At 37.2% G+C, this 13,970-nt stretch overlaps 1 protein-coding gene across 1 annotated transcript; it reads left to right on the top strand.

Annotated features, from left to right (window-relative positions):
• Window positions 1–2,008, top strand: LOC133303108 (QWRF motif-containing protein 3-like). Its single transcript, XM_061502976.1, has 6 exons — window positions 1–987; window positions 1,091–1,210; window positions 1,315–1,431; window positions 1,508–1,597; window positions 1,684–1,791; window positions 1,964–2,008. The coding sequence occupies exons 1-6, from the start codon at window positions 1–3 to the stop codon at window positions 2,006–2,008; spliced, it is 1,467 nt and encodes a 488-aa protein (XP_061358960.1).
• Window positions 2,009–13,970: the final 11,962 nt, after the last annotated feature.

Genomic DNA, 13,970 nt, shown 5'->3' on the forward strand with positions numbered 1-13,970 from the left:
ATGAAGAACGACTCTAATGACTATGTCTCTACGGTTTCTAATCATTCTACGAAACCCAGAAGCCGTCAAGTGAGTTCCCGGTTCATGTCTCCTTCTCCAAGCTCAAACTCAACCGGTCCACCAGAACCCGGTTCTTCATGCCTTTCACCGGTTAGCCGCAAACCCGGGTCACGGCGCGGTCAACATTCCGGCACTCTCGCTGATCAAATCGGCAACGATAGGCTGAGAGACAGGGAAGATAAACTTGATGGTCAGAATCAGAAACCAACGAAGACAACAACAACGGCAACATCAACAACAAGCTCTGTTTTTTCTCCTCTCAGAAAACAGAGGAGTTGCAGGGAGGTCAACAGTTTCGAGAACAATAAAATCTCCAAAGAAAACGATCGACCCGTTATTGGTAGGTCCACGAGGTTCAGTTTTCCGGGAAAAGCTTCTTCTTCGTCTTTGTCTTCTCGTAGAAATCTAGATTGTTCTACGAATTCAGTTGATTCAGAATTGGACTATGCGAGTCTCAATTCTCTTCCAAGAACACGAAGCTCGAAAAAATCGGGGAGGGAGGTTTCATCCAAGTACATAGCAACAAGTGCTCGAAGGGGAACTTCGGATTTGAATTTTTCGAACCCTTTGTCTTTGGATGATTCACGGATCAAGAAGACTAGTTCGCTTACTGGGTATTTGAGTTCAAAGTCTCAGTGGAGTTTGTCACCTGGGAGATCAAGTTCACTATCCATGTCTATGGAAAGGAAAGAGAAACCCTTGTCCTTTTCGAGCTTGAGGCCTCCACACAAGAGCGTGGAGAAGATTCTGAACATGGGCTTTGATCTCTTCAGGACTAAGAAATCTCCAACGAGTTCCTCTTCCATGGGGTTTGCTAACACTGAAGCTTTTCATAAGCTGCGTCTGCTTCATAACCAGTTCATCCAATGGCGATTTGCAAATGCTAGAGCGCATGCTGTGAATCACAATATATCTCTTCAAGCAGAGGTATGGCTCACCCTTTTGTGTAGTTTGCTTCCACTCAATTGAGTCCATGGATTAATGTTTTTTTTTTTTTTTTTTTTTTTTGTGAATTGTGTAATGTGTTTAGAGCAATTTGATATATGCTTTGGATGGTCTCACAAAGTTGCAACATTCGGTGTTGAAAAAGAAGATACAGCTTGAGAGAGAAAAGCTTGAGATGAAGCTAAATTTTGTGTTGCATTCTCAAGTAAGTTTAATTGTGGATCTCATTTGATTAAGATTTGAATTATTCGCAAATGCATTTTTATTATAGAGATGTAATTCTTCATCTCCCTATGCGGGTTTTGGTAGATGAAGCTATTGGAAACATGGGGAATTATGGAAAGGCAACACCTAGCTGCAATTACCTCAATGAAGGAGTGTTTGTATTCTGTTGTATGCAAAGTTCCCCTTTTGGAAGGTGCAAAGGTAAGTTCAATAGAAGACAATTGGGCAACAAATCAATGTTAAGAAAATTGCATTTACAGAATTCTTATGCTTATAGGTGGACATACAATTAGCCTCCATTGCTCAGCGGCACGCATTTGATATCACATCTTCCATTAAGTTAGTGTTATCTAGCTTTTCACCTTCGGTATGTTTGGTAACACTACACTTGTCTTGTTATTATCTGGTGAGTACTTGAAACTGAAATCGAAGTTGAAATTCCTTTATAATTAGGCTGACAAGACTGCCGAGTTACTATCAGAATTAGCAAAAGTTGTTGCACAAGAGAAGTTGCTCTTGGAGGAATTCAATGATCTTTTCAGGAGCATTTGTGTCCTTGAGGTAACTAAATATTACTTGTTTCAGTGCCTCGTGAATAGTTAAACTTCCATTTTTGTCAATCAAAACAAAGCTTTGTGGTCAATTTTTGAAATATCAGAATGCTTTTGCTCATTTATTTCTAGACATGAAATGTTTTGTTTATGGTTAATTTCTTTTCACTCTGTGTTGGCAGCTTAAAGAAAGAAGCCTGAAGTGCAGTCTCATTCAACTTAAATGAATAAATGTTGAGAACGAAATATCAGAAGCTGCAACAACTGTCAGAGATCACTTGATACGTATATATGTAAACAGTAGATCAGCAAAATTAACAGATATATAAGGTACTACAAATGAAATTCAATGGAATAATAGTACTTGTACATAAAGGCTGCCGATATAACACAACCCTCAAAAGTATAATGGTTTTCTTTTTGCGCCTACATTTAGGATTACTTTAGGGGAAATGTGAGTGTCATAGGAAAAAAAAAGGGTTTTATTAGTGTTATGTAACATAATGTAAGTGTTGTTTCCAACTCTCACATCAAAAGGGAAAGAGAAAGTGAAATGATGAAAGAGAAAGAAAAACATGTGGACCTCACCTCTTTAATTTGTGTGTAGGAAAGTGAAGTTATATTATGTTAAATGATAAACATAAAACCCAAAAAAAAAAAGTTGTTATTCTGACCAATCGATTTGTGTGCTTTCTTTTTTTCTTTATCCTTTTTAGAAAAATCGATGGGCCACACACTTAGTGTTTCTAAGGCATAATATACCCACTTTCCTGCAACACGACATACTTAAAACCCTTTTAGTTTATCTACTGTAACTCGTACAGATTAAATTGGAACTCTGTTGGGCAGCATACTTGTGTCAGTTCATTCTTCTTATATTTTTGTTTTTATTTATTTCTTCATTCAAGTAATGGTAAGTATTTCGGGTGTAAACCCGAAGCCCAACGGGCTAAACCCACTTGGGGTACTTAAAGGCCCCTCCGTTCGAGTAAGGCATATCCAAAGTGGGCCGTAACTCGTGAACCAAGATTGTGGGATCATACCCATGATCCTCCCCTACTCTTTAGAACTCACGATCACTCCCTAATCGAACTACACTAAGCCCACAATCACCCTGATAACTGCCTCCCAAGGCTCATATAAATATATTCACAGTAGCTAAAGGAGGACACTTCATCATCCACATCGTATTCTACCTCATGTACTAAGCTTTGCCATACTCTCATACCTCAGCCTAATTACGTTACTACTAGACCATTATCATATAAACCTTGGATTCTACACCCTACATAAACACTAGCACATTACTCTAGTTATTGGTGTTCATTCTAAATATCTGGCACCATCTGCGGGAATTGTAAAGTTCTAATCCCATCTCCGATCATGGCAAGTCATTGCAATCACCACGACCTTCCATAGAACGGACGATTCCATGCAGAAGAAGAAAACTCTTTCTAGTCTAACGCTAGGAGTCGTTCTCTTAACACCATCAGACATGCATTGCTTCAATTGGTAGAAGAACAACAAGCTTTTTTTGGGGAACGTATGAGGGATGGAAGAAGGAGGAGGCCTCGTTCTGTAGAGAGGTCACATCATACACCCCAGAGAAGCGCTCCAGCTCGAGACTCAAGGTCTCCTGCACCGAACTATATTCCCTTGTCTCCACCCCGGAGGCAGGAAGGAAATCACAATGAAGATAACCCAGGAAGTCATCGACAATATTCTCGGGAGTCCAGGAGCCCGCCTGAAAAACAAATTACCTGGGATCAAGGAGGCCATGATGCTCACAAAAGGGTCGAAGACTGGAACATCACCAAAAAGATCATGTAGAATATAGTCGTGGGCCATCGCAGACTAGATATGAGGAAGAAGGGACGAACCTCATGAACATGGGTATCATTATACCTATAACTTGGAAAGTCAATATTTCTAGGGAGCACACCACAGGGTTGGGCCACCCAACCCATTCCGAGGAAAAAGATAGTTTCATCAGGGCTGATGGCCGAATCAGGGATTCCAAGGAGGTTACCAGGGCCTAGAGAAGCATTACAGGTTCTATGGAATCTGTCACGACTCAAAGCAACTCGGCGGGATCCTTGGAGGACCATAACCCTGAACCAGCGGATGATTGCGTCTCCCCGAGTTCCTTACCCGTATGTTCAATACCCACCTCATATCTGAACCCAACATACAAGGACCGTTGGGAACCCCCCTCACTTGGAAGCTGAGGGAGAAACCAATCTCGGCCTGGTTCCGGCAACCAAATGATCTGAAGATGTTTGATGGAAGCTCTGACCCCAGAGAATTCATCATTGTTTATCGTGCAGCAATGTCGCTATGTGGGGAAACAGATTCATTACTGTGCAGGACCTTCCCTGTTTTCCTTATAAAGCAAGCTTTGGAGTGGTTCACAACCCTCCCAGACAATTCTATTGACAATTAGGTGGATTTAGCACAGGGCTTCAATTTGCAATTTGCAAACTATATTCACAGCGGAAGACCACTCATGCTCTATGAGGAGTTCGTCAAAGACCCAGGGAAAGCTTGAGGGAATACTAAGAACGCTTCTAGGTAGAAGCCAGACAAGTTCGAGGTCTTGAGACCTAAACGTACTTATTGTTGTTTATAATCAGGCTACAGTCAGGTGGCCTTTCCAATTCCATGGCGAAGAAAAAACCGACTACTGAAGAAGAACTCTTAAATAGAATCAGGAAGTACATCGACTTGGAGGAGTTTCAGGCTTCCTAAAGGGAGATAGAGCGTGACTTCCGAGAAATAACTCATGGTCGTAGAATAGACAAACCAATTACCGGGAGCCAAGCTGAAGCAAGACCACCTCGCCTAAGGGGAGAAAGGTTCAAGGAGCGGTTTAGGGGGGACTATACTCCTCTAAACACCTTCCGGACACAAATATTGAAAGAAGTGATGAACACGGAGATACGCAACATGCAGAGACCACCTCATATCAGGTCGGTTCACGCACATATGGACATGACCAAGTGGTGTGAATTTCATAGGTGCTATGGACACATGACCAATGAATGCTACAACCTGTGTGATGCAATTAAGCAACTGATTATACAGGGAAAACTGCAAAAATATGTCAAAAGAAGAGGTCAAGATAATTGTAGAGAAAGGAAAAGAGGGAAAAAGAGAAAACAGAAGTAGGAGTCTGCCAAGGGATGGGCAGAAAGAAGCGAATAAGGAGCCCACTTTGTCACCATCTAACAATGTGGAAGTCGGACGAGTGTGTACCATTATCAGAGGACGGGTAGGAGGCGGAGATTCGAGCAATGCTCAGAAAAAATATTTGAAGACTTGTTTGGCAATCATCGAGAGACCTCGACTCAAAGAAGATAGGAAAACAAGTTGTCTTCGATGATTTCGATGACGAGGTAATATACCCCAATAATGATGTTCCAATAGTCATCTCTAAGCTTTTTGCAAACTATCGGGTAGACAAAATGCTAGTCGACCCAAGGAGCTCGGTTGATATTATTTTTGGGATGCGTTCAGACAGTTGGAGCCGTGTGGCGCAAAGTTGTTACCATTTACCAGAGATAAAATTAATCTAATGTGGTACATCATTTTGAGGATGACATTAGGCAAAACACCTACACACAAGACGGTGACTTTGGCCTTTGCTGTGGTGGACATTCCATCCGTATACAATGTTATCCTTGAAAGACCCTTTATAAAGAAATTCAAGATTTTCTTATCTGTTAAATAGCTATCCATGAAATTTATGGCAAAAGACGGAAAAATGACAACCATCAGAGCAAATCAACTTGTAGCACGTAGCTGTTAGAACATGAGTTCAAGAATACCACATGATAGTGAGCCCGCTAAAAAAAGGCGGAAAAAGGCAAGAAAAAAGGAGATGATAAAGCAAGAGAAAGAAGCTATAAGTAGAAAGATAGAGAAGAGAAGCAGGAGCAGGTTATTGGAGTACCTGGATACTCGGAGAAAAAGAAAGAGAAGGAACCACATATCAGGTTAGTGGAGCTAGATCCCAGAGTTGGAGACTGGGAAGACAGACCAGAGCCAAAGGGAGGCACTTTACTTCCAGCTGGGTTCAAGCCCAGAACAAACAATGAAGATAGGCTCTGACCTGAAAGAGATTACGGTCAAATAACTAAAAGACCTTTTAAAGAGGAATGCTAACCTATTTACCTAGAAGCCATAAGATATACCAGGAGTTGCTCTTTCTTTTACTTGTCACAGGTTATCAATCAAGCCTGGATATGACTCACTGCTCATAAAAGAAGAAGTTTTACCCGGAAAAAAGGAAGGAAATCAATGAAAAGGTGAAATAATTGTTAGATGTCGGCTTATAAGGGAGACCGAATACACCACGTGGTTGTCTAAGGTGGTAATGGTGAAGAAGCTGGATGGCAGATGAAGTATGTGTACTGTCTAGGGAGTGATCGTGGGTACTAAAGGGTGGGGGAGGATCATGGGTATGATGCCATGATTCGGGTACACGAGTTACGACCCACTCCGGATATGCCTTGCTCGGTCGAAAGGGCCTTTAAGTACCCTATGTGGGTTTAGCCCGTTAGGCTCTAAGCTAGCGGGCCTGCCCAGGTGGATTTGGATCCTCTCATGTGGAAAAGTGGTCATGTTATTTGATCACAACAATTCATTTATGATGACATAAGAAAGAGAAAAATATATGATTTTTAAATGAGTGGTGATGATCAAATAACATGATCACATGATCATTTTTTTACATGAGAGGATCTATTTTTTCACAACAATATCCTACCCTTGTTAGGTAACATCATTCATATCAGGCGGTAGTAATTTAAATTTTATTAGCACAAGGGGAAAACAATTAAAGTATTTAGAGCTTTCACTACTTAAGCTTAGCTTATGGTGAGTAGGCTCAAACAATTTTTAATGTTTCAATCTTATAAATTAGGATAAATTATATTCTTTAAGGTTTCAATTGATTTATGAAAATTCTCAGCAACTGATGCTGAAAGGTTGAAGCAATCATTTAATTACTCATAACATGATGTATAATAAAGTCAGAAGTTGGTTCTCCTTTAAATAAATCTCAATAGTTTTGATTGACATATTAAGAATAGGTCAACCTTCTCCAAAGGGGTCCAAGATCGTTATCTTGTCATTTTTCAATTTGGTGAAAGTTGTTGAATACTTAATTTGAACTAGACTGTATGTCTTTAATATAGAAGAATAATCTAAGTTTAGATTGCAACTAAAATCACATTTAATCATTAGGTAAAACCAAGTAATACAGAACAATAGTTGATCAAGTCAATATATAGACAAAGTAAGTAATATGTATATATATACATGATACAAGCCAATTGCATAGAAAATAGGTTGAAGTATAAGTAAACAAGCAAACTACAAGAGAGAGATCCTTCCTATAATAGGATATCAATTCATTGCAAGAGAATTTGAGTGCAACATATAGGTTTATTGAGAATATTGGTGATGTAGCATTAGATTCTCTTCAGAGGTGAATACCAATGTCTAGCTAAAGAGCTAGTAATTCTATCTACGACTCTAATAAAAGAGATAACTAGTAATAGAAAGTCTAGTACTTCGAGCCAAAGTTTGATGGAAATACTGAAAGGGGTATGTATGTGTATTTCAGGGGATGGTGAGTGTTGTAGGGCATAAGAGTGCTCTAGTATGCAATGTGTATGATCTGTCCTCCCTAGGAATATTGTTCAGGTATATATGCAGCCCCTAGGAGTAGTTATTGTGGTGGCGAGTGGCAACCGGAGATCAGATTAGTCACATTCTTTCTACAACTCATAGAAATTATCCTCTATCGTCTTCTTCTAAAACTCAGAAGCAATCTTCTCTTGTTAGGCCTAAGAAAGTTGGAACTTCAACTCTCGCACAACTAGTTTGGCTGCATCTTTTTCTTGAAGAGCCTCATCCACCTTTTTCAGCAGATATTCCTTTTTAGAACCAAACTTCTCCTTGAACTCTCGCATCTCCTCTAGATCCGCCAGCATTTCCTTGCAATCAAGCATATGCAGCAGAGCCATTTCATAATAAGAAGGGTGGTGGATAGAAGAGTCCCTAAAATATTTGTACTTGTTAGTGATCTCATCCTCAGACATCCTATCATATTCTCACGAAGACTCAGGGTGAAGAATAACTTCAAGCTATCAAAAGACTTCGAGGAAAAGGGAGTAGGAGGAACGAAAGCCCCAACTTTAGGAGTAGGTTGCCAAATAAAATTAGCTTGCTCTTTTGAAGTCTCCGCTAGAACACGCTTTCGATAACGAAGCTTGGCCTATTCACCTTGGGACTCCAAGTTGAGAGATATAGGTTTTGAGGGGATGGAGCCCATACCCAAAGTGGCAGAAATTGTTGATGGTCCGCCAGAACTTTGGTGGGTAGCAAGAGAGACGACATTTGGCGAGGAAATAGTGATGGCCGTTGACTTCTTCGCGGCCCTCCGAGCAAAGAAAGCCTTGTCAATAGATTCTTCTATAAGGAAAGTGAGATAAATCATTAGTAAAAAGAAAGAAAAATAATATAGGTGGTCACAAAGCAAAGTAATTACTAAAAGCCTTATGAACTGCCCCTAAATTCGAACCCGTCTCAAGGACCCTGTGGGATGTGATGGCAAAGCCTTCCTCACTTAGTTTTTTGGCCTTTTTGACGAACCAGTTGTAAGTACAAAGCTCACTAAACTCCAGATTCTTATGGTTGCATAAATAAGCTTGAGCATAAGGGGTATAGTGAGCTCGATTCTATGAAAGAGGGAACCGAGGAGATCCAAGCTCGGCCAAAAAGAAAAGGCTAGGGGCTATAGGCATTGAAGAGGAAGAAGAAGGAAAAGAAGCAATAGCCAAGGGAGTAGAAATCTTGAAATAATTAAGGTTGAAGCTTTTCCAGTTATCTTCGAAGGCGGTACACCACCTCATGCCCGAACGTGCCTTTAAGGATACCCAGTCGTGTCGAGAGGTACCTTTGTCCGTAGAATTCCGGATCACAGTGAAAAGACAAAAGAAAACTAGGAAAGAGTATGCGAGTTCACGATCCTTGCAAATCAATTCAAAATCATGAAGGAAGCACCACCTGTTAGGATGGAGTTGGGAAGACACTACATCTAGGTGGCGTAGAACCTCTATTTGGAAGTCGATAAATGGAAGTCGTATTCCCAAGTAGGAGAAGATACACTTGTATACCAAAAAAGATGCTGCAGCACCTTCCCTACAGGGTGAACAAACCCTTTCGTTTGAGCCAGGGGCTTCAACCTGGAAAGTATTGTCTCTATCATTCTTGCTGAGGTGTAGATTGTTGATTGCCACTTGAAGAAAATTTGGGTCGTCTTTATAAAAGGAACGAAGTCCCAGAGCCTCCTGGCCACCGACTCAAGGCCAACAAAGGTTAGCCAGAAAAAGCGAAGTGGGAAGCTGGAAGTTGCCTATATGGCCGATTTCTCATTATAAGCCTGGAAGAAAAGACAAGCTTAGATTCTAACTCGGAATTTTCCATAACTGGCCCTAATGATTCTAAGGAAGTAAGACGTTCCACTAACATAGGGCGTAGAAGAATCCTGATACACCCTTAGCCTGGGATAGGTAAAATGGGGGCTCTACCAGACATATCCAAACAAAAATCTCTCTAAAAACCTCTTTGACCATGCACCTCATCATTTACCCAACATAAAAATTTCATTAGGTGAATGAAGTCAATCTCACCCATAATCCTTTTTTTCTCTCCCTATTTTGGTTATCCATTATCTATCTAATACAGAAAAAACAAAGGACAAATTATATAAAATAAAGAAAGAGAGTGCAGAGGAAAGTGCTTGTAGAGAAAAGGGAAGAACGATTTTTCGACTAAACATCTGAAGGAAGGGTCCCTAAAGATGCTGGAGCCTTATGAATGTTAGCTGAAGAGAAAGGTGGGTCAAAAAAGAATGGAGAAGGAGAAACATTAAAGAACGATAACAAAGAAAACAGAGGGACACCAGAGAAATAAGAGAGATAAAAAAGGGGAAGGAACAAAATGAAGAGAAGTGAAAAAATTTCGAAATGATTTCACTTCGCGCCTCTGTCCCGCCAACAAGAGTGAGCCATGTGGCCCGCATGATGCTGCTAAGATAGCAAAATTAATTGATAGGTGGATTGATGAGCTCCGGATATATTTCTACGAAGCCAGGTAAGTATTCATGCATAACCTCGAAGTAGCGTAAGGGGAGGGCTTATGTTCCAGAGATGACAACAGATGTCATACAAAAGGCTCAATGCCGACTAGGGCTTCCCACTTGGGGAGACCAGTCGACTGAGGTACGAGACCATCTACCCAGGACGTAGGTCTACACCCACGATCCTGCCCCCCAATCTAGCACCCACAATCACCACCTACGGGGTAACTATTTTAGGGCCTCTCGCTACCACAGTAACTACTCCAAGGAGCTGTATATATACCTGAACAATAATCCTAGGGAGGATAGATCACACACATTGCATACTAGAGCACTCTTATGCCTAGAGCACTCACCATTCCCAGAAATACACACACCTCTGTTATAGTATTTCCATCAGATTTTAGCTTGAATTACTAGATTTTCCATTGCTAGTTATTTCTTCCATTAGACTCATAGATACAATTACTAGCTTTTCAGTTAGACATTGGTATTCACATCCCAACAGTAATATTAGGTGTGAGACCTCTAAATAGGATCTGTATTTTGTTCTCCTTTTATTTCTCAAGTTTTGTTTCTTTTTCTTTTCAATTTTTTCTTTGCGTTCTCTATTGGTTTACTTACATATAGTTATATAAAATTGACTGACGGCATAATGAAAATTGAAGAGCGAGTCAACGGTGATAGCGTCAAATGGCTTATACAAAGCCAAAAAACTTTAGCCACTTAGGGGTCTTTAATGATTTTGTATCTTCACTTTATTTCATACATCATAATCCAGCATCCCCAACTGAAGTGTGCCAACAAAAGTTACTTACCATGAAAATTAGATTTAAACCAAATCACGTCAAATTTCAAGCCTTTCCTTTTTATATAATATTCATTTGTGGTATTATACTCGCCTCCAGCTTAAGTCTTTCTTAGTTAAAGCTACTTCTCATAAAGTAAATCACAAATAGATGTATCATGTGGTAGGAAATTAGTTGTGTCATGTTATAGACACAATCAATGTGGACTCACCACTTTTAAAAAGAAAAAAAAAAGTGATGGGATCCACATTGATTGTGTTTATAGCATGACATAACCAATTTCCTATAACATGATATATCCATTTCTCAAAGTAAATACATCATACAAACAATTTAAGATATGGCTATCTGATAAGAAAAAAATTTGAAGGACTGCATTATAACAAGAAAAATAATTTTCTTATGTAGGAAAATAGTTATCTTATATAGTAGAAATAAAATTATAAGTGAGATCCATATATAAGAGGAGAGAAAAAAAATAAAGATGGAATCCACAACTCTTTTGTGTATACTGAAAATTTATTTCTCTTATAGAACATAAGGGAGATATAACCCTTATAACAAATAATGTATCGGGCAAAGCAACTTAAACTCCACAAATTTTACGGGTGGCTAAGGTGAGTGGATCCTTTCAATCTCATATTGAAAAAAATATCATCTGGTCATGTGGATAATCATAATTATATAAAGGTGGATCAATGATGATAAAAAAAGAAAGAAAGAAAATATTAAAATTGATAGTTATTAAATTATAACTATTGGTTTACTTTTATATGATTATGCTTATTCCACATGACCATATCATATTTTGTTTAAACATGAAACAATCCATTTTGGTGGGTATAATATGACTCAGAACTAGAACTGAACTAAAATGTTATCCAAAAAAAAAAAAAAAAACTGAACTAAAGTGGTTTACTTTTTAAATCCAATGGTTTTGACTTTTGAACAGTTCATAATTAGTTCTAAAAAATTGATTTTTTAGAACCAATTTTGAGCACAAATAAAAAATACAAAAGATTGAGGGAAAAAAAAGTATGAATGATACAAGAAATTAAAAAAAGTAAAAATAAAGATAAATAAAAAAATGATTCGTTTTTTCTATCGTTAATGTAGATAACTTATCTACATTGAGCACAAAACGATATCATTTTGAGGCAGAAATCAAGATATTTTTGTAATTATAATTTATTTCAGAGTTATAATAGTCTTTTTCATTATAAATTTTTAATTTTTCAATCCAAAACGATGTCATTTGGGAGAGAATGTAGATAATTTATATACATTTACTGTAGAAACATTAAAACCATAAAAAAGAAAAAAGTTCACCCATGCCCCTGTAGTTTACTCCAGAATCATCTATGCCTTTGTGGTTTTTTTATCACATATGCCTCTGTGATTTACAAAACGGAATATTTTTTTATCACATATGCCCTTGTGATTTTTTACTTTTTACAAACTACACGGGCATATGAGATAAACAAAAAATCACAGGAATATAGGTGATTCTAAAGCAAATCACAAAGGCATTGGTGCATTTTTCCCTAAAAAAAATACATAAGAGAAAAAATGAAAAATAAATAAAGAGATAATATATAAATAAATAAAAGAAGAGAAATAAAGAGAGAGAAAATAAATGAAAAGAAGATACGAAAAAAAAAACTAGTTCGATTTTTTATTCTACAAAAAAAAAAAAGAAACTAGTTCAGTTTACAAAAGCCAGTTTAATTCATCAGTTCATTAACTATTTTTCCAAAAACCAGTTCTTTTATAAACTAATTTTTTAAAAATAATTTTTTTAGATCCAGTTTAATTCACAATACAAGTAAGTTCTTTTACACACCTTTGACTCGAATTGATTCAATGATTTGGTTCGGTGAAGTGAATTGATTTTATTTTTTTCAACGGTTTTGTTTCGGATCTTGTTTAGAATCAATTTTGATTTAAATCAGTTTTGAATAATTATAGTGAAAAATATTAATATTAAGAAACATGAAACGGTTCATATGAAAATGAAACGATTCATTTCTTTTAATTTTCAGTCTTGATCAGACAAAGTAAGGGATTCGATTCGGTTCTTTTAGATATTTTCATCGGATTAGTGTTTGTTTTTAAAAAAATATAAACTTATATCATTTTAAACTAGATAAAAATACATAATAAAAAATGGGGAAGGATATTGTGACAACCGAGTTGTGTTACTACCAAGTGACTACCAATCAATCTCACCGTTAGATCGATTATATTGATCCAACGGTTATATTTATTTCCATCTTTGTATGGTCATGATTCCCCATATTTAAAGTGAAAATATTAAATATGGGAAATCATAACCATACAAAGGTAAAAATAAATATAAAGTATTAAATTTGGGAAATCATGACCATACAAAGATGAAAATAAATATAACCGTTGGATCAACATAATCGATCTAACGGTGAGATTGATTGGTAGTCACTTGGTAGTAACACAACTTGGTTGTCACAATATCCTTCCCTAAAAAAATATGGCAAGAAAATTAGATTTTTTAATTCAAATTTTAAGTAAAAAATACTAATTTTAACTAAATTAATCATTCTTTAAAAGGTTTGATGTTTGTCTTTTTAAAAGACATAAGATATGTTATTTTATAAGAGAGATAGACACAAGGAATGAAAATCATGAGAGAGAAAGTGAGTGAATTTTTTAATTTAAATTTTAAATAAAAATATTATTTTGTATCTATCTCTCTCTTAAAATGACATAACTTTATATCATTCCAAATTACAAATATTTTTTTCCTTCTTTAAAATAGATAAACATTTTTTCCTTTTTTCCGTAACCCTATTTAGGGGTGTTCATCAATCGATCCAAAGCGATTCAAACCGCGGTGACCGAACCGAAAAACTGATAACCGAATAAATCGAAAACCGAAAAATCGAAAACCGATTAAAAATCGCAAATTTTAATTGGATTGGATCGATTTTTGGATGGGGTTGATGAAAACCGATCCAATCCAAACCGATCCAATATATTAATTTTTCTCTACCTACTTGGGCATTTCCCTAATCATAGTCTAAAAATTCTAAATCAAGACCCATTAACCCATCAACTACACCCAAGAAAAAATCTAGTCACATCTCATCAACAAAATTTTATCTTTGTAGAGCTTCATATCTCATTGCAAAAAAAAAAACTATATTATAATTTACTAATGCTTTTGTATTTCAAAAAAAAATTTACAAAGACAAT

The sequence above is a fragment of the Gastrolobium bilobum genome, unplaced genomic scaffold (assembly GCF_033153095.1).
Source record: "Gastrolobium bilobum isolate Gb01-03AN ecotype WA unplaced genomic scaffold, APGP_CSIRO_Gbil_v1 utg36121, whole genome shotgun sequence".
NCBI lineage: Eukaryota > Viridiplantae > Streptophyta > Magnoliopsida > Fabales > Fabaceae > Gastrolobium > Gastrolobium bilobum.